This window comes from Scophthalmus maximus, chromosome 1, assembly GCF_022379125.1.
Source record: "Scophthalmus maximus strain ysfricsl-2021 chromosome 1, ASM2237912v1, whole genome shotgun sequence".
In the NCBI taxonomy this organism is placed as follows: Eukaryota; Metazoa; Chordata; class Actinopteri; order Pleuronectiformes; family Scophthalmidae; genus Scophthalmus; species Scophthalmus maximus.
This window is the reverse complement of record NC_061515.1, coordinates 15,789,441-15,810,110: the sequence shown is the minus strand read 5'-3', so window position 1 is coordinate 15,810,110 and position 20,670 is coordinate 15,789,441. Positions and strand designations below refer to the sequence as shown.

Below are 20,670 nucleotides of genomic sequence, written 5' to 3'. Positions count from 1 at the left end.
CACGTCAGTGTTGAGAGGTCGGTTTTGAAAAAGATATGTGTCGGTTGGGTACTTTTCCTGTCTGTGATAAATTCTATATTTCAATAATTGCACTAATACATGTACTGTTATGTTCAAAGTCTTTTTTATTTTCTTTTATAGCCTTTTGACTATTATTTTAATTGTTATTATTCAGAATCACAGATTACATTTTGCAGATTACAGGAACAGAATATTTCAAAAGTGATCAGAGCACAAACCGTTATTATGTTGAGATTAGTCAACAATGTGCAACAAGTAAAACAATCCAAATAAAATGTTAAAGAGCTCATAAATATTGAAATCATTTAGTCCTAAGCAGACACAGACATAGCGTACCATTAGTGTTATAACAGAATACTGCTAATTTTAGCAGGCACATACCAAATTCAGTTCTTGCTGGGCTGTCAAGCTGTGATACCTTGTCAACATAAGTGAACCATCCCTGAAAAAACAGAGGAGGCCTGAGACACCATCTTTCTTCCCACTTAGAATGCTGTCCTTTCATTGTGAAGTGGAACACACTGAAAGGAACAGCAACATTTCGCCACATTTAGCATCAAACAACAACAAAAAAAAGTGACACAGAAAGGCCCTGGTTGGTTTGAACAGGGACTCGAACCCAGAACCTTCTTGCTGTGAGGCGAAAGGGGCTAACCACTACGCCACCGTGCAGCCTATTTGTGAACTTGTGATATTTAATTTTCTTGTGAAAATATAACGTCAATGTTAAATCTCAATCTAAATTTTAAATGTTAAATGTAAATGTGACGGTTGAAACTAAATATTTACTTAACCAGTCAGCAGAAGTACCAAAATAGAAGCTTGATGAAGCAATCCAGCGCTATCCACGATCTTCCTTAGTTAGTCAAGACGGTGTGAATGCACTCCACTCCACCGTCAGCCACTTCTCCTCACCGTGCTCCTCTGTTGCCTGCCAACATGTCCAGCGACTGAGCTGAAACTTCCCTTTAATATCCAATGGTGTCTCTTTCCTATCTTTTTTTAACAGCGTGGCCTTTTTATTATTTTAATATATAAACATCTTCCTTTCACATTCCATCTCCATTCTCAACGCTGTCAAACAGCCACTGGTCGCATGCAAAGAGTTGGGGAATTTAGACAGGCTAATCTCTCAAATATACCCAAGAGCAGAAGATTCACAAGCACAAGCTGATTCAACGCCCCGTGGGATGGTTAACCAGCATGTTGTTTGTTTTCAGCTACCCAAGACTTAATTCTGGAAGTCAACAGACGTATCATTAGTACATTGGATCTGCTTCAAATTAGTTCATGGGGAACTGACAAATCAGGTCCTATAGGACATTTTATACAAATCATAAAATCTTTAAAGGTCAGTAGAACCTTTAATTTGTTTGACCTGGCCATGGCTCAACTGTCATCCGCTACTAAAAAAGTTATTATTTCCCTTTACTCTTGAGGGTCTGCGGGTTTGATTTTTATGTGAATGCCATTGAGTGAGCGGAGCACAAGTCTGGGAATAATCTTGGGTTTGCAAGTGGGGTCCTCACTCAGCTGATATCTCTTCAGTGTCAGGGCTGTCACCACTTTCATCTCATTCATGGCAAAGTTCTGACCAATGCAGTTTCTGTTGGGAGGAAAAACATACGTAGAATCATGTAGCAACAGGAGGAATATAAGCTTTTGAGTAATATGAGGAAAGCAACATTGTGTGGAGTGGACGTGCAGCAGATGGATTATCGTTTGTTTTTCATTCGGACAGACAAAAAGGTTTATTTGGGAAATCAAGTAAACTAGAGTTTCAATTTCAACCTCTATAACATACAGACATAAAATCGGAATGTGGCAGGGAGTTAACAAAATTTTGGAAACACTTGAAAATAGCTCTGCGGGAAAAAAATAAGAAAGCTGAAGATGATGAGTTTTGGTGGGATCTAAATCTAAATTTGACCGCCATTTTAATTGTGGGTGTTGTTGTGCATGTGTTTTGCATACACTCTTAATTTGATCTAATTTACAAAAAAACATTATTGAATAGCTAAACTAAATTGTATCTGCAGGGTGCTGACTGCATGGCCATTGTAAGGTTACATTATCCCGATACTTTCAGCTGGCAATTTTTTTTATACTGCCATAATTGTTTTTAATTGTCAATTGTATGCTTTTGCGGCTTTTCCCTTCTCCTAACTGTGTCATATAGCTTTCTTTGTGCAGGTTAAAGGGCTGCTAAGTTAAAATGGCCAAAGTCTGCAGCAGAGAGAAGAAAACACTGAACTGCTGGAAATGCCTCGTTTGCATTCCTGAATTTTTCTTTTTTGTAAAGTGTCCATGTAACATGTAACATGTAACAAGCTTTGGGCTGCATTGCTATGGCACAACAGACGCCGTTGATACCCTGGATACATGAGGACAGACACACACACACTATTCTGAATGGACTAAAAGTTGCTTCAAGCATAATCATAATGGAGAATAATTGTCCAATTTATAAATTTCTATCGTTCTTTGAGGAACAAAGCGGGTATTGCCTTTAGGGGTTTCTGCACTGTTTTAAATGAGATCAGTCCTAGGATACACTAACCCCTGATCAAACCGAACAGCTTGGTGAAAGGGGGAATAGTTCTGGGCTACACATCCACATACTGATGACCTTTATCAGATAAAAGAATAGACAGCATAAATGGGGTTGACTAGCTGTCAATTGAAAATCTCCCTGCCAAGTTCTTGGTGACACAGTCAGATGATATAGAGTGTGGACAAACCTCGGCCCAGATGAGAAGGGCACGTATGCGTGAGGTGACCTCTTGGAGACATTCTCCGGCAGGAAGCGCAGTGGGTCGAAGACCTAAGAAGACGAAAAAAAGGAAAACAAACAAATGTCAGTGCAGCATCAATCACACATTTAATGTCCATTTTCTTATTGTCTTTTGTCTCTTTGGTCAGGCTGTAATATTTATAGTTTTTCCCTGTTATACTTGCCTTCGTATATTGACACACGCTCTTTTCCTCTGTGTATTTTAATATTTGTCTTTTGATGTATGTACAGCACTTTTTTAAACAGGGGAGTATATATGCTCACAGCCCCCAGCATAGACAAACATCGTAAAAGAAGATTATCAGAGCTGACAGTTACAGTTACCTGAAGGGGTATTATTTCTCTAATGAAACCAAAAACATCAAAAAGGAACCACTACACAACCGATTTGTATAGTTATGTAGTTGCATGATATTTTTTTTTTCGAGTTCTGCTCCGAAAAAAAAAAAAATTGTTACAGACGTACATACATGATCACAACCCCCCCATATTCATGAAGAGGACTGGAATACTTTCCAAACGGTGGACATCTCTATATTATAAAACATTTTTTGATTGATCTTGGGAAATAGTCTCATATTTTCAGATACTGGATCTTTAATTTCAATGGGCTATAAGCTGTATTATTCAAAATTAAAACAGGAAAACGGTTGAGATATGTCACTTTTACATGTAATGAATCTAGAATATATGCAAGTTTCACTTTATTTGACACAGGGGGAATCATAATTTCACATCAAGATGTGCACGGAAAAAAATTATCTTCACTTACATTAGGATTTTCCCACACAGCTGCATTCCTGTGAATCCCATACACACTTGTTCCAACACGAAAACCTACCAACATGAAAAAAAAGGAGTTTGTTTTCGGATTGTACATAAAAACTGTGTGACTACAAACAGACCAACCTTGAATATATTAAAGCGTTAACCTTGTGTTGACTGTTAACCTTTTATTGCAGTTTAAACATTCACAGAGAACTTTGAGAAAATGTGAATGACCTTATGGGAAAAACATGAAGGGGAAACTGTGGTGTAAGTGTTAATATTTTGCTGAATATTGTGAAATGCTGTATATGTAGGGCCATCAGTAGGGTAATAGTTTATTTGTATGCAATTTTTCTGTCTTATATATTAATCTTTAAACATTCCAAAAACATTAACTGAGACACCTTCACTTTTTTCTACTTGTTGACAGACCACAGACCTGCAGGCAGAGTCCTCCCATCAAAAAAGGTCATGGGTTTGGTGATTTGTCTGGCTATTCCTGGTACAGGAGGGTAAAGACGAAGTGATTCTTTTATGCACATTGTAGTGTATGGAATTTTATTCAGATCCTCCCTAAAAACAAGACATACACACAATGTTATAGATCAATACACGATAAAGCGGCAGCCTAAAGCTCACCCAAACCAGCACAGTGAGGCCCTTGATTTGCACGGCACATGCCAGTGTTTTGAACACTCAAGCTTACCACTCAATGGAGTCCTTGCCATGCAGGACATCAATGATCTCGTCCCTGCACATCTTCTGGTGTTCTGGGTGGCAGGCAAGACAGTAGAGGATGAAACCGAGGCTGCTGGCTGTGGTGTCATGGCCCTCAAACATGAAGGTGTCCACCTCTGCTCGTAAGTCTTCATCTGACAGACCTTGCTGACTCTCATCCTGAAGGTGGGATAAAAGGCGAAAATATGAAAAGGACAATTTAACTATTAGTAACTATCTGCTTTATTTGAAAAGCACTTTTTAAACACAAGTGCTGCACTTGAAACTCATGCAGCATTATAATGAATTTTGCATTCACAAAAGGGGTCCCAGCTCTTATCGGAGCAAACTAATATAGTTTAATTAATTTTGAGTCAGTTTGTCATGAATCACTGATTCAATCGATCTCTGCTTCATCATTCAACGTGGTTTACATAATACAAGTAACTAGCTAACAAACTGTGAACTGTTGGACAGTATCCCTCTGTAAGACTTTGGTCTTTTGGCATTTCTTTGGACTTTTGTTGTATAGTAAATAACTCTTTTGAGCGTTTTTGTTAATCATTGAATTTCTGATTTTATGTTCTGTATTATCATGAAAACTTCACCTGTTTAGTTACCTTCCTGTAGTCCCTTGTGTTTTCTGTTTTATTTTGTAATCGCTCCCCTCGTTTGGTTATTTTTCCTGTTCTTTGGTTTCCTTCCTATTGTGTCTCTATGTCTCTACCTTAGTTAAATTACATTTCTCACTCCTTGTTTCTTGTGCCTAAAGTTGTTGTTGTTGCTGCTGTTTCCAGTTTTGTTCTGAAGTCCATTTCCTATGGTCTCTGCACTTCCTTCTCTCCTCTCTCTCTTGTGTTTGGTCTCTTTACTTGTCTTGTCTCTCCTTCCCCTGTGATTGTCCTTACCTGTTCCTAATGTGTCTCACCTGTGTTCAACCCTGTGTATTTATGCTGCGTGCCATTATACCTCGGAACTCGAAATTAGGTTTAACCAGAGCCCTTGAGAAAGAAAGAGAAAGTAGCGACATCTGTGTTCACTCCAATGCACCAGTTTTTTTCCCAGCAATGGCGGATCATGGAGCCTCTCAATAGTTCCCGGAAGTGAGCAGCAGCGCATTAGAGTAGCAGCAGAGTGGATCAACGGACCGTCTGTGTTTGCACTTATGGAGGGTAAGACGTTTGAATAATCAGATTGTATATTATCAGTACATCTGAATCAAATCTAAATGCGCATTAAAGCATGTAAGTGGATTATGATTTATTTATTTATGATTTAAGAAAACGTATTGAATAACTACATAGAGTAACTACATAGGCATGTCGGCCTATTTATTGTAAATCGATACATTTATTGACTACTAATTAGCAAAAAAATGGATTCAAATTGCGCGGCAAGAACTTCCAGGAACTATCTGAAGTCTGCATGAGTCATGTGGCATGCAAACATTTTGGACTTCCGTTGTCACGACTCTCTTTAACATGTTTAACGTTCCAATATAATCTTGGAAATCAGAATTATGACCTCCGAGTCCGAAATTGCAACTGGAACGCCCCTCCGAGTCGGAAAAAATCACCACCCCGACTTCCAGGGTCTGAGTTCCGAAGTATAATCGAACGAAGCATCAGTCTTTGGGCTCCCAGTCCTCTGTGTCAGTTCGTCTGTTACAGTTGTGATGTTTGTTCCGGTTTGCTGGTTAGTTTTGTTTCCTGTTCCATCTGCTCTATGTCTTTCTCCCTGTGTTATCTCCTGCTTGTTTAGCCTCCAGTTTTTACTCCTAATGGACACTCTTAGTTGGAGTTTGCTTTAGTTTTACTTTAAAGACTGTAACTCTGTTTTTGTTACCTTTTTTGAAATACTCCAGTGTGCATTTGGGTCCCGCCTCTATGCCACACCCGTGACAGAACCAATTGACCAGAATTGACACAGCAGGTGCGTTTTTTGGGGTGGAACTTTATGATTTTGTTTACACTCTGGTCTGTATTCAGGCTGAATATAAGAGAGACTGGCTTAAAGACTTCCTCAACATCCAACCAGCTTCCACGTCAGCAAGCATTGGGCCTCCTAGCCTCCAGCCGGCCTCCCAGTCGGCCAGCATTGGGCCTGCTAGCATTGGGCCTGCTAGTCTCCAGCTAGCCTCCCAGAGCGTCCGTTGCCTCTGCTTAAAGGGCCCATATTATGCCCCCTTTTACACAAGTCACCCTCCTCTTTCTGTATAAACAGCCCTGTGAGACTATGGTCGAGTCCAGCGCTTTCCTGCTCACTCCTCGCCCCCCCTCCCTTCGTGTTCCGCAAAGCTCCGCCTCGCTCCGCTTCACTCCTCCCCGGGTCTGCTGCGCAACTACGGCGTTGCGCTGCCATGACAACAGTCGCACGTAACAAGGCACATACACGACGTAGAGACCCGGGAGGCACAGCAAACACGTTCTCCAAAATTACACACAGAGCACAAGGGGCTGGGCGATAGAACGTTAGGGACATCTCAGCCGGCCGAGCCCGCCGGCAGCCGCAAGCCGCGAGCTCCGCCGGCAGCAAGCCGGCAGCCGCAAGCCGGCAGCCGTGAGCCGCGAGGTCAGCCGGCAGCCGCGAGGTCCGCCGCGAGCCGCGAGCCGGCAGCCGCGTGAAAATAATGGCGTAGACGCGATCTGTTTTTCCGCACTTCAAGGGGGGAGGTGCTTCTCAGGTTGGGGGCGTGGTCGCCCCAGTAGCAGGAGTCAACTTACGTCGCTTGACGCCCGGGCTGTGAATGGCTCGTTTACAGACCGTCTGCACGATCAACCCAAACCACGAATCGACAACTCATTGTTTTCTTTTCATTCTCCGTGGGCTGGCAGACACCCCAGATAACCAAATATACATGGAGGCAGGCTGAAAAGGTGCCTGGAGCATAATATGGCCCCTTTAATGGCACCTCCAGTGACTCATCTCCAGTTCCTGCTTTGTGACTTCCAGTCGGCGGACCGGCCGACCTTCGCTCCTGCCCTTCCATCGTCTTAATGTAGACAGTATGTAAGGGCAAAACGCAGAAGTTTGGAAACGATGACACAGTCACCCGCAATGACCCTCTGATTGGTTCTTATCAGTCACAAATACCAGCGGTGAAGGTAAAACTTTGAAAACAATTACTGTCAGTAACAGTTCCACCTCGTTGTCAGTCCAAGAAAAAAAATCCCTGCTCTGACTCTTCACCATTGTTGTTTCCCGTTCGTAGCATCGTCTGTAAGTAACTAGATTGCGAGTAGACAATCTGCCAGTTTACACTGGCATGCACATGCCCGGTGTACGTGATATACGTTTTCAGGTTGGTCAGTATAGACAGGGATTACTTCTGACAGAGCTAAAATGCTTGCTTGGAGGGAGATCTTTGCAGTATTAAAACAGCTTTTTTACAACAAATAACGCAGTAGTATGGCTGTAGCCTCTGCATGTCTTTGAGATCTTCATTTGGTCTATCCCCCATCTGGGAAGTGAGGGGAAGAATGCAGTATTACTGAGTTGAGCATGGTCTTGGTTGTGGTCTGCTTAAACTTTTCTGACCAGTTCCATGTGGTTAATCGAAGTAAGTCATCAAATATCTTTTTGTAATGCTGAAAGCAGCTTTGTTGGGAGAAACGGATATTTCTTGCTTTTGTTTCCTATTTCAAATGTGGTGTTATGATGGGGCAAGCCAGAGCCGGCCCTTTGGCATAGGCTGTATAGGCGAATGCTAAGGGCGCCGTCATCCATGGGGGGCGCCGCAAACAAAGTGGGCATGGTCTTCCTGAATTCCTCACTGGGCTGCACACCTGTACCTGATCAAGCTAGTTATCTCCCACTTTAAAGCTGAGACTCGCCTCAGATTGGTTTTGCGGTGATTTTACTGAAGCTGATTCCACCTTCTCTTCTGATTGCTTTGCTCAGTTTCTGAAGCAGGCAGTGCCAGGTGTAAGCAGGCAGAGCTGGAACTCAGTCCCCAAACCATTGCCGAACTCACGCTGCCTTGCTCCTGCTTCTCCATCTGACTGCTTGACGTCGCCACCCTCAATCCCCTCCCTCTATTGCTTGAAAGATGATTAAATCTGTTAAAACCTTCATGGACTCTGGTCATCTGCATTTTGGGTCCAAATTCTAGCTCAGCCCTGAACACTTTTAATTACAAAAACACAGAACTGCCCCTGAACTGTCAGTCACGAGCTGACATCATGATAAAAACTGTCTGCTGTCATGACGTGATGCAAGTTACTAATGCATGCACGTTATTATGTATCATCCAATACTGTGCAGGAGTTGCAGCTGCAAAATGAGTCGAGAAAGGATTAAATTATTCTTAACAGTTCTCAAAAGTTTCCTGAATTATTTATTGTGTAATTAATACATCATTAATATTTTGATTATTGTATATTATATATGGCACGTCTTAGATGTCATACAATGTTTAATTTCTTGCATTGCAAGTGGTGCAAATAATGGGGTGGGGTTTTTTCATGTAGGCTACTGTAAACACCTTGGGGTCGGGGGGCACGGATCAAAAATCTTGCCTAGGGCGCCAACATTGCCAGGGCCGGCACTGTGTCAAGCAGAGGTGAAGAAGGTCTGAAAGTCCCTGATACAGATGTCCAAATTTCAGTTCTTTAAAAGCCTGTGTCTGATGCCAAAGCAATGGTGTTCACTACACCCAAGACCATGAAGCCATAATTAACTGACATTAAAAAAAAAATGGCCTTGAGATCTATGTTGGGTAACAGAAGTCATGGAGATTGCACGTCTGTCAACACCTTCACTTGGTCAAAGGTGGGGTTAATGGTCAACAAGGGAATTGTGCATTTCAAACCGTACCTAAGGCCAGCTAGTGCATGTTTAGACAGAGGAGATTTGGTCAAGTCAGCGTGAAAGGTAAATGTTGTACCTGAAGGTTAAAGATCAGATCTGTTTTTCTGCCTCTACAGTGACAAATATTTAATAGAAGCAAATAAAACTTTTATTTTTAATTATTTTTTATCTATACAGAGCACATTGTAACTTAGTGTTTTGACAGTTGCTATACCGCACCGCACAAATGCAGTTTACCTACTTTAATACCAATGTCATTACGTTGAGGTAAATGTGTTGAAAAATCACATGACATACTCTTGCTGAGAGAAGGATGTCCAGGAAGTCCATGTTCCTCTTGGCCTGTATGCGTTCCCTCTCCTTCTCCTCCTTTAGGGCTTCTTTCCTCTTTCTTATAACTTTCTCTTCAAAAGACAAGAGAATGGATGAATATTTGCAGACTCACTCTGGCTATAATGCAAAATTAATTAATCAATCAAATGATGTGTGTGGAGCTTACCTGTGTGACTGTGAGCAACCCTGCACGCTTTCCTGTATCTAAAGCCATGTGGGCTTAAGTAGAAAATAAGGTCGTTGTGGTAAGGAAATGTTCTCACCCGCAGGTTAACAAGATCACTGAGTTCGTACACTGCTTTGATGTATGCATTTGTGCCACTGAAATGAGAATGCAGGTCATGATCAAAATAGCAGAAGTAGTAAAACAACTGAGAACATCAAATTAAAACTGTGAATAGTGGATTGAAAGTTTTTATGGACTCACCCCTCAGTCTGACAGTTGCTGTTGTAGCTGAATGCACATTTCAAGATGCTGTCCAGTGTCATCAGGCTCACTTGTTCAAACAATTCAAAGGACTGGTTGGTGTATGCAAAACTTTCCCATTTGTCCTGACAACAGAGAGAACAGATGTGACCTCTCTGCAGGAGATGGAAAAAAAACTACGACACAATCTCTATCAATATATCATCTGGAAAGTCTGGTCTTGTTGTGCTTTGATCGTTACTTCGCCACAAGTGAATTAAACAGTGATTTACATACCAACATAATTTCGGCAGAATCTGACATCAATTTCACGTATTGTTTCAGGACATCATAATGAAAACCCGGCGTCAAGAGCCGTCTGTGGCGAAACCACCTCTGACCCTTTGACACCAGTAAACCTTCCCCTGAAACAGACAGTATATGTGTGGGTGAGCAAACCGCTAAACAGCCCCCCCGTAATGCTGTAGGAGAAGGACAAAGCAGTCTTACCAATCCAAGATGTAATAAACCTATAAGCCAGGTCATCTTTAGGTTCTGTTAGGAAGACATTCAAAATGTTTTTACTTTGATATTTGGTTGTGAAATTGTAGCCCAAGGACCTGTAGAAGATTAAATCAAAGCCGTTTGATTACATTGTTATAATGCTGCACCATTTCAGTCAAGAAAAAAGAAAAAATCTCACAAACCTGTTGATGTCAATAAGGTTTTTACATAATCTGGGTGGTGAATATTGACGAAACAAATAAAGGGACCAAACCACAGCGGGAAAGCATACGGGTACTGCTGTGCCCACTTCAGGATCTTCTCAAAGTCTGTCCCGTCTTGTTTAAACTGGAAGAAAAATGGAAACACGGAAAGCTTGATGCAACCTTCTTGTCATTCAACCTCCATGCCAGTCCTGTATGAGGACTGTTGTTTACCAACTGTGTGTCGCTAACGTGCAGGGATAAAGTTTGGAGCTTGTGCTGTTGCTTATATTCTTTCATGCATTTAAAAGTGCATAAATATGGTTGGTATTGTTATAATTAGCAGTAATGTCAGAGGAAATCGACATGTATATAAGAGCTGCAACAGTTAATCGATTAATTGATTAGTATTCGATTACTAAATTAATTAAACATTTTCTGATTTCAGCTCCTTTTATATAAAAATATATATCCCGATTATAAAAAGAATCGTTGCAGCCCTAATGTATATATAAATAAATCTTACAACCATGCAACAGCATGGTTCAGTATTTGCCAATGTAGAGGCATACATGTAAAGGGGAATATTGGGAATGGTACTTCAGGGGTAGAGGTGCCTCAAAACTGTACTACATAGCAAGTTATATTCCACCATTGCTAATGTGCTTATAACAATCCCATCGATTGACTAGTAATGTACTTTTAGCAGGGTTCATCGTAGTTCAACAAAGTTGCAGCTCGATCGATTTACCTCCATAACGTGTCCAAACAGCCAGTGCGCCGGGGGTCCCGGGAAGGCCTCGCAGCTGCGGAACGCAGCCCTTCTCTTGACCAACAGGACGGTGAACTTATAAACAACGGCGGCGAGACAGAGCAGTGCGAACAAGTGATGCATGCGAGGCCAGCCCAGCAGGACGTTCACGACGGCCCCGGAGGACTCCATACCGAGGACGGGGAACCTGATCTCGTACTGGCGACGAAAGCCAGCGAAGGCAACGCTTGAGAGTGATCGCCGTCAATACGTGGTCGGCGGATTCAATCGGATGACGGCATTTTACAAAACAAGGGCGAGGAACGCGAGAAGAAAAAGTGTGACTGTGTACGCGCTCCGTTTTTCACGGGAATAAAGCGAGCCCTGAGGCCGTTTCTCAATGTGCGCTCTTCTCTGCACTCGCGTTCTGCTCTGTACTCGCGCTCTTGACAACAACCGCTCAACTAGCAGTGGCGTTTCCGGTGGCAGCCTCAACAATCGGCCACTCACCTGTGGCTGCAGATGCCACTGTTCATGGCTGCAGCCACCGACCAGCCGTTGTGCGCATGGCACTGGCAGAAGTTTTAGCCTGATTTCAGGAAGTGAAGTGAAGTAGTGTAACCAGTGTCGCCGTCAAGGGGGGGGGCATACAATTAGTGAAGGGGCAGGACCCACATGAAGGTAAGAAGGGGAAAAAAAGTATTTAATAACTACGGTAAATAATAAAAACAGACTTAAATAAACAAAATCCAACTCTTTCGGTTTTTGGTGAGCCACCCCGAGATTTTCAGTGACCCCATCTGGCCCCCCTGTGAAAAATTTCTGGGGGTGCCACTGAGTGTAATCCTAGCGTTACTTGTATACTGGGCAATTTCTAAGCAGCTTATTGAGCTGTAAAGTATAGTGCGATAAATTCTATTTTTCAATAATTCCACAGCATTTTAACAGTCTTGCACTTATAAGTGTATCGTTAAGTACAATGTTGTTGTTTTTTTCATTTTCATTCATAGCACTTTGACTTTTATTTTATTAATATATTTACCAAGTGACATTAAAGTTGACATTTTAGGTACCCTTGCCTAAGACTGAATGTTTCGACCAATCTTTTGTTTAGGTGGGAGCACACACACACACACACACACACACAAATGATTATTAAGCATCAAAAAAGGACAGAATAAATTTTGCAGATCACAGGAAAAGATCACAATAGTGATTAAAGCTCAAAATGTTAAGTTGAGATTCATGAACAATGTGCAACAAGTAAAAAAAATCACAACTTTAAAATGTTAAAGAGCTCATAAATATTGAAATCATTTAGTCCTAAGCATTAATGTGCATGTGCGCAAACATCTGACTTATATTGTTCATTTGAGGTTAATCTTTCCATTGTTGGACATTCCAAACAACATTTTGCTTTTTTCTGTTATCCTAACTAATCCTTGGAACTGATCATTCAAAAAAACAACAACAAACAAATGGCATGAATAAGAATGTATAAACAGCACCAAGCAACATCTTTAACTGAGACATTGCTTACTGGTGCAGATACTGTGTCTCAACACCCGTGCTTTTGCACATAGGTGAATAAATGCAACTACATCAGAAGAAACAGTGTGGGTGAGAGGCGAGTTCTTCTGCACTGACTGTTAGACCACTTCCGATGTGTCATTGTGAATTTAGTTGTCAGGCTCAATCTAAGACCTTCTGATGTGATGCAGGCTCTGATCTGTGTTGTGAAGATAAGCAGTACTATAACCACGGATGACGTGTTTGTCTGTTCAGTATCGTTACTTCATCAGAAATGTGAGGCCCTCAACCATGATGCAAAAAGCCTTTATTTTTTTACTCATTTTCTGGAACTCATCCTCCTTTGTCTCAGGAAACAGTAAGTAACTGACTACATTGCTGATATTACCGTATATTTAAAAAACACTTTTAGGAATTTAGCATACTGTTGTCTGCCGGTACATAATTCATATTGTGTTGTCAGACACAGCATACACTAGCTTACTATAAGTGCTATAAAAAAATACTGATATTTTAGCAGGCACATACCAACTTGAGTTCTTGCTGGGGTGTGAAGCTGTGGTACCGTGTCAACATACGCGGAGCGACTCGGACTCAAACTCTTTCAAATGGTTTTACAAGAAGGATGAACACAGTCACAGAATCCAGATATTTTTTCAAGACAAGCAAGGACTACCACATCGTCATGACTTCCATCCCAAAAGGAGTGTTACGCACAACCGATCCTTGGTGATCTCTTCTTTTAAAGAGGAAGATCAAGGCCTGTACTGGTGTGAAAAGTGTTATCAAGACAGCTGCAACACCGAACAGTCCACAGTGATCAGAGTCAAGAAAGGTTTGAATTATTGTAATTGTCTTCTTCTTTTTTTTTACTCCCCAGAGAAAATCCAATATACCAACCTTCTGTGTTTATCCTGTTCCGTACATTTCTCAAATCATTTGCCAAATCCAACCCTCATGCTTAAAGCCTGGGGGTTGGATCAGCTTTTTTTTCTTTTTCTTTTTTACTTCAGAAATTCTGGAAGAAATTCAACAGACAGTGTATGTGACTGAAGGCAGCAGTTTTGAGTATGAATGTCTTGGTGAATTTACTAACTCAAAATGGAGTTTTGAAGCAAGTAACGCGACTGCTCGCAGGATCTCAGCAGTTAGAATGAAAACACAAAACCTTTGGACTTCCAACAAATCCATACACATTGCAAACGTCGAAGGAGCACACGTTGGGAGGTATACCTGCTGGACGAGTAGATGTGGTGGACAGAGACACAAGCTTCTTACTATCAACTTGTGTGTAATGACAGGTAAGAAAGTACCACAGACAAGCATTGTCTAATGATCATTAATAACTGGTTTGACTTATTAAAAAAATTGTCTCGTTACAGTACACCAGAGTGGCGATTCATCTGTCTCTTGTGATGTGATATGTGATCTGGAATTCAGTCGCATCAAATCTTACCTCAAATCCAATGAGGGGACAGGCACAACAACTATATCAGTGGGTGTAGATCCAAAGGGGTCTTTAAATTGCAGCCCAAAACAGATCCATGATGTGTACAGTAAAGTTAACGGCACTCACAAACCGTCAAATGCTTCAAACAAAACAACAGGTGGGTATGTATAGCCATCTCTCTCTGAATGGAGTTTGCAACCTCAAAGTCAAAGTCATATCAGTTCTTCTGTTTTTGGTCTTTCAGGTACAGAATCTAAATATCTGACGCCAGTTATTTTTGGAACATTAGCAGCCCTAGTGTGTTTTATTCTAATGGCTCTCTTGGTGTTCTACTTCAGAAAAAGATTGCGGGCAGGTTGGCAATGCAGCTTTTTGTCTTATGGAAACTTCCTGTTTATTTGGTTGTTTAGTGGTCTGCTGATTGCATAATGCAGCAAAGGCTTAAGTGTTTGCGAAGGTTAAGTGTCCCTGTTGATTCTGTTTCTCTTTCCATGTCTTCTAAGTTTTTCCTGATCATCCCTCTTGCTGTGGGATTGATGAGAGGGTAAGTGGTAGATGATGATGATGATGATGATGATAATGCTGATGATGTTTGGCAAGATTAATAAAGATTCTTATATCTTTCTGCAGTTGAAAGAGGAGAATTCAGTGGTTTATTCATCAGTCATCATCGGGAGAACTGCTAAGACATCAAACAACCACATTGATTGTGTATAAAGTGAAATAAATGTATAGAGAAAACTATCAGGGTCCATAAACGCCTCTGTTATAATGACAGTTTCTACACTTATAATCATATGATTAAATTCATTCTCCCCCAAAAAAATTTTTGTGTTTAATGGGTAAAATGAGTTGCTGACTTCACTGATCTGAAGGATAATTTTGACACACTGGGTTTTTTTTGAGTAGGAAGTTTCCTATGAAGTGATATAAACAATAGCCATGATAAAGTCTGACTACATTTTCTTAATAAACAATATAATAGTACTTCATTAGTCCCTCTACATTTTACCCCTCAGCCTTATCAAACGCTCTGAAATCAAGGGTATAATTGCTTTTTCATAATTTATGGCTCCAAAATCACCCCACACACCACTCCAGATGCAGATTTTACCTACAAAACAAATGGTCTGCATACTGCATATTGTTGTAAAACTATCGGCCTGTTTAAATCAGGTCCACCTTTGGTTGCAGCTTGCATGTTAATCGGTAATTTGCATCAGTTATTATAAATCGTCAATCTACATAATAGTTATGAGTAGAGTATAGAGTACGAAAACCACGTCTGCACTTTCAAGCAAGAGTTAGAATGCAGCACATTTACTGGTAATGGTAATTAAAAAGTGTTTACTTAATGATCTCAGTAGTTCTTCCTCTGCTTGTATGTCAATGCATCATTGATGGATATTGAATGATCTAAAATATGGTGGTATATTCATAATCAAGCGTAAAGAGAACTTTTACTTTTTTTGTTGCATTTATATGAGACCTACATGTTTTAGATTACCACTTAACGGCAGCTTTGTATGCAGGACTTCAACTTTTAAAAGGGGTATTTTGAAGAAGCATTTCTTCGCTGTAGGGCGCTTTTGAGTTTTCTTAAAGATTCTGGGCTAGATCATAAAATATACATAATATGTACTAATTTTTATTTTAATATTTTATTTTTTCTTATATATTTTTTGTTCGTTTGATTGTCGTTGTTTCATTATTATTATTATTATTATTGTTATTGTTATTGTTATTGTTATTGTTATTGTTATTGTTATTGTTATTGTTATTATTATTATTATTATTATTATTTTGCTCTAAGAATGTAACCCGAAGTTTATGAAAGCCTGGGGTTACACACTCAGGTACAGTAGGTGGCGGTATGCACCTTAAAACGTTGGTTTGGGATCCGCCATAAACCAGAGAAGAAGAAGCACTACTTCTTCACTTTTTCCATAACTGGCTACGCGGGAGAATAAGCGCCGCCCTATAGGAGGCTGTAGTGAGTCTTAGTGCTGGATACTAACACCCCGCAGCACAACAAACCATAGAGGAAGAGAAGGAAGCTCCTCATTCATCGAGCTGTCTCTGCCTTCACTCTTTCATTAATGCTTCCTCGAGCAGTTTGGTTGAATTAAATCAACGGTTATAAATACATATGCAACTGATTATATATCTGTCATCATGTTTAGGTAATTTAACGCCGAACTGCTTTGCACGGTCACTTGAGTTACGTCGTGGCTAACCGGTGAGGCTAACTTAGCTAGCTAGCGAGCTAGGTAGCGAGCTAGCTAGGCCGTGTGTCGATTGAGCCAACCGGCGAGGCTTACCGGATCCACGCTCTTTACCGGCGAGGCTCCTCCGAAGACGAGCGACATACTCTGCATTTCGTTCTTCGGGGTTTCACAGGTAATGGAACAAAACAAGTACTTTTTCGAGGTAGCTGCACGAGTGAGCTAGCTCCACAGGTACATGCTACCAATGAGAGCTATGTAACATTAGCCGATGAAAGATTAAAAATAACATACAAAAAAGACCCACATTTTCCAAGTTTTTATTACAATGGAGTCCAGTGAATAGCTTAAAAAAAGAAGAAGTTTAGGATCGTTCATTTTTTAGAAAACAATGAATGGCTTACCTTACACTTTGTCTGTGAATTACACATTGAACGTTAATGTAATCGATTTCTCCTGTAGTTAAATACTTAACAAAGGCCAAGTTACTGTAACAACATCCTGTGGTGACAGTAGTAATGCATCATATGAAGTGGAGCTGTTGGTTGTTTATTAGGTACACCTAAAAAATAAATACTAATGCAGTCTCTTCCCACAGTCCTGCTGTAAATCCTGTCTTCGTGATTTATACTGCCCAGATTGTATTGAAATAATGTTAGAGGAGGCAGATCAGCTTTTAATAATTTGAGGTGGCAGTTTGTCTACCCCTTTTATTTCAGTGAGGATCAGTGACTTAAAGGAACAGAAATGCCTATCTGTTTTAATTTAATTTTGTTCCCATTCAACAGTAGCACAAACTCCAGACTCTGAAATGATCATACATGCTGCATCGCCATTCCTCTAAAGCTATTTCAATACAAAATAGAATTGATTTATTGCAGGACTGTTTTATAAAAGTGCATTCGTTTTTAGCGAGGTGAGTAAATGGCTAACTCAGTGTATATTGCGTCATAATGCTGAAAAAAAGAGTCAGTTAACAAAGAAAGATAGTGCAGTTGGTCACAGTTCAAAGTACGGTAAGATGATGATCCAAGACTACAGACTATGTCTGGTCAAAGCGTCCTAGAAACGCAACACATTTGTGGGAAATTCTGGAACAGTGTTGAAAAATATTTGATTTCCACTTTGGTAAGAAGGCCACAGGTGTGTTGATCGAATCCAAACTTTAAATGAAATCGAATGAAATAGTAAAATTCTATGAGCTTTTGTCAAATCATCAGTTGTTTATATATTCAATCAAATGCAATTGTTGTAAAGCATAATATTTCCCTCCTTCAGATTCAAAAGTGCCTGAGAAAAGATGGAGGCTCCTCCTGTCACCGTGATGCCGGTCACCGGCGGCACGATCAATATGATGGAATACCTGCTGCAAGGTAAGATAAGTTAGAAAACAGTCGCAGCTGAGGACAGAAGATGAGATGTAACGTCTCAATAATGGACGATGAGCTGTTGTTATGCATGGCCTCCAGGGCTGAAGGAGACAAATATAATATCTGATAAGTGGCAGTGTTTATATGGCTTCATGAGATGCGATAACTAACGATGTCAAAAACGTTTGCATGTGTATGTTTGAAAGAGCTGTAGATGTACAGATATCTGTACAGATACATCTACCTGTATCACGACGATGCATAAACCAGGCAAACTGGCAATATGTGTTCCTTCTCCCAATGAGATAATTAAGTGGTTTACAGATGGGTAACAAATGAAACATATGTCCACAATGTTCAAAAGAGTCTACCCTCATTAGGACCAACCGCACTGGATAAAATAGTTAAAAACTCACTCAAAATTAAATACTTGTCATCATTACTTAATAATAAACTACAGTTTGATCATTAAGGTGAAGCAACACCGTAGATCCTTCATGACGGTAGTATTTTATTGCAGGGCTGTTGTTTACCACTAATATTACCAGCATGGCCATGGTCTCAACTCTGTCTTAATAAATTTCAGCTGTTGTCATGTGGGAGTTTTTGCTGTGTTTTTTGTCAAGATGTATATCGACAGTTATGAACACAACATAATATGCAGTCCAAGTCGTCTCTCTACGTCTTTTATTGAACTGTTTCTCTCGCCTTTAACCGTTCAGGCAGTGTGTTAGATCAGGCCCTGGAAAGCCTCTTACATCGCCTCCGAGGTCTGTGTGACAACATGGAACCGGAGACCTTCACCGACCATGAACTGGTTTATCTTCTGAAAGGCCAACAAGGCAACCCTTTCATCCTGCGTGCCCGACGCTCCCTCTCCCACCCCAAATCTCCATGGCACCTGCGCTACCTGGGCCAACCTGAAGTGGGAGACAAGAGCCGCCATGCCTTAGTGCGCAACTGTGTCGACGTAGCTGCCTCTCACAGCCTGCCAGAGTTTCTTAATGAGATGGGCTTCCGCATGGACCACGAGTTTGTGGCGAATGGACACATATTCCGAAAAGGCGCCATGAAAGTCGTGGTGAGCAAGCTCTCACGCATCCTGGTACCGGGGAACACGGAGAATACCGAGCGTCTGTCACTTTCATACTTGGTGGAGCTGAGCGTGTCGGCTCCCGCCGGACAGGACACTGTCTCAGAGGACATGCGCAGCTTTGCTGAGCAACTCAAACCTCTGGTTCACTTGGAGAAGATCGACCCGAGCAAACAGAGACATTAACTCGGATAATTAACGAGGTTGACTCGTACTTCTGCTGTGGACTACTTCTCTTGTTTTTGTACATCAATTTTCACTTGTGACCTTAAAATGAAATACAGTGCATCTTTGACTGAACAGTAAAAATCTGGTCAATGTGTTATGTGAGCTGGAAAATGTCTACTATCACTACAGAATATAACTGCTTGCTTTCCATGGAATGGTTAGAGAATATGGTTGTAGAAATCATGACAGTTATCTTATCGGTCTGTCAGAAAGTGAAACCACGCTACGTTCAAGATAAACCCAGTTTATTAAGGCGTTTACATTTGTTGTATATATTAATTGAGCTGTTCTTGGACTAGTTTTGCGTTGAACAGTTGGGAAATAATAGAGGAAGGTAGATGAAATTAGGAAGCAGAAACAGTGAAACAATAACTTAAACAGATTAATAGTAGAAATTTGTCATATTATAATGGAACAAAGTGTTATCAATAAGGCTCCTGGGATGTATGTTTCTCTAAAGCTTTAATTGTAAAGTTCTTGATTTAAAAAAAAAAAAAAATTGTTTTTTACGCCTCCAAGATAGACGGGTGTCGCAGAGGTGTTACCTTTAATAACCCTTAAAAAAAACATAAGGTGAGACAATAGTGATAACTTTTTTTCCAGAGGAACACGTTTATCCGATGATTGTTGATCCTTTCAACACCGTGAATCATCAACTCACGAACACGTTCATTTCATCCCACTAGGGGTCTCTCTCGCTCTTCGTTGCGACCGCCTCAACAGACGCGGGCTGAGGAGCTACCTCAGATCATCCACTGCAGCTGCGGTTGCCATGGAAATAATTAGTTGTGAGATCTGCACATCTTTTTCCCCCCACTCTAATTAGCTTTCTCAATTGCTTAATGATACATAGACCTGTGAAAGCCTTTTCTTTCTTCCCCTCAACAAAAGCATTGATTTTCCCTCCCTTCCCCACTCATTTCTGCTGTTAACCCATTAGTGGCTCGGCCACGGGAACCTGAGCTGGTACTGTTGCGTGTGAAAGCACCACAGCTGCCTCAGGTCATATATGTATACAAGTGTGACGGCATTGCAGCCAACGTGCCGCGCAGACTGAAGTAACTAATGCACATCCTGTCAGCTACGATAATAATGCGGGCAGTCTTGACATGAGTGCTCCTAATAATGCTGCAACAGGAAGATGCATTTTACAGGGGGTTGCGATGTAAAGTGGCCGCGTGCGTGTCTGAGGGGAGAGCTTGGGGGCAGATGGCTGTCTCTGCACGTTGACCTACCTGCATATCAAGTCTGATGAGGACAAGCTCGCTGAGGTGGAAATGTGAGATGACATTGCTTCCACTTGTGTTTTTGTGTGCACCTGGAAAACCAGCTCCCGAACATGTTAATGTACAGGTTTTTTTTTTGATGCACAAATTGAACCTAACTTTATAGCTCCCTACTCAGTACATGAAGTTGCCTGTCAATAAGAGCAGATAATCTGATGGAGACAGTTTCATGTTCCAATGAG

General features: G+C 41.0%; 3 protein-coding genes across 9 annotated transcripts; 2 read left to right on the top strand and 1 right to left on the bottom strand.

Annotated features, from left to right (window-relative positions):
- Positions 1-107: 107 nt before the first annotated feature.
- Positions 108-11,885, bottom strand: LOC118299905 (cytochrome P450 4B1-like). Of its 2 annotated transcripts, XM_035624000.2 has the most exons (12): positions 11,307-11,885; positions 10,556-10,700; positions 10,359-10,403; positions 10,146-10,273; positions 9,870-9,994; positions 9,609-9,763; positions 9,407-9,513; positions 4,290-4,480; positions 4,023-4,156; positions 3,588-3,652; positions 2,763-2,845; positions 108-1,627 (listed from the first exon to the last, which is right to left on the bottom strand). In XM_035624000.2, exons 1-12 carry the CDS (start codon positions 11,496-11,498, stop codon positions 1,450-1,452), a joined length of 1,548 nt encoding a protein of 515 aa, XP_035479893.2. In that variant the 5' UTR covers positions 11,499-11,885; the 3' UTR covers positions 108-1,449. The 2 variants fall into 2 exon arrangements, with proteins under 2 accessions (XP_035479893.2, XP_047186599.1); XM_047330643.1 differs by lacking the exon at positions 11,307-11,885 and having other exon boundaries at positions 10,359-10,468; positions 10,556-10,697.
- Positions 11,886-12,875: 990 nt separating this feature from the next.
- Positions 12,876-15,104, top strand: LOC118299961. Of its 6 annotated transcripts, none has more exons than XM_035624011.2 (7): positions 12,876-13,194; positions 13,354-13,671; positions 13,850-14,137; positions 14,219-14,443; positions 14,531-14,641; positions 14,790-14,830; positions 14,917-15,104. In XM_035624011.2, exons 1-7 carry the CDS (start codon positions 13,071-13,073, stop codon positions 15,001-15,003), a joined length of 1,194 nt encoding a protein of 397 aa, XP_035479904.2. In that variant the 5' UTR covers positions 12,876-13,070; the 3' UTR covers positions 15,004-15,104. The 6 variants fall into 6 exon arrangements, 4 of the variants coding, with proteins under 4 accessions (XP_035479904.2, XP_035479906.2, XP_035479905.2 ...); XM_035624013.2 differs by having other exon boundaries at positions 12,880-13,194; positions 14,625-14,641; XR_004790026.2 differs by having other exon boundaries at positions 12,879-13,194; positions 14,625-14,830.
- A 1,073-nt stretch (positions 15,105-16,177) lies between these two features.
- med18 (mediator of RNA polymerase II transcription, subunit 18 homolog (yeast)) lies at positions 16,178-19,283 on the top strand. The gene is made up of 3 exons (XM_035639302.2): positions 16,178-16,686; positions 17,790-17,884; positions 18,604-19,283. Exons 2-3 carry the CDS (start codon positions 17,812-17,814, stop codon positions 19,158-19,160), a joined length of 630 nt encoding a protein of 209 aa, XP_035495195.1. The 5' UTR covers positions 16,178-16,686; positions 17,790-17,811; the 3' UTR covers positions 19,161-19,283.
- Positions 19,284-20,670: the final 1,387 nt, after the last annotated feature.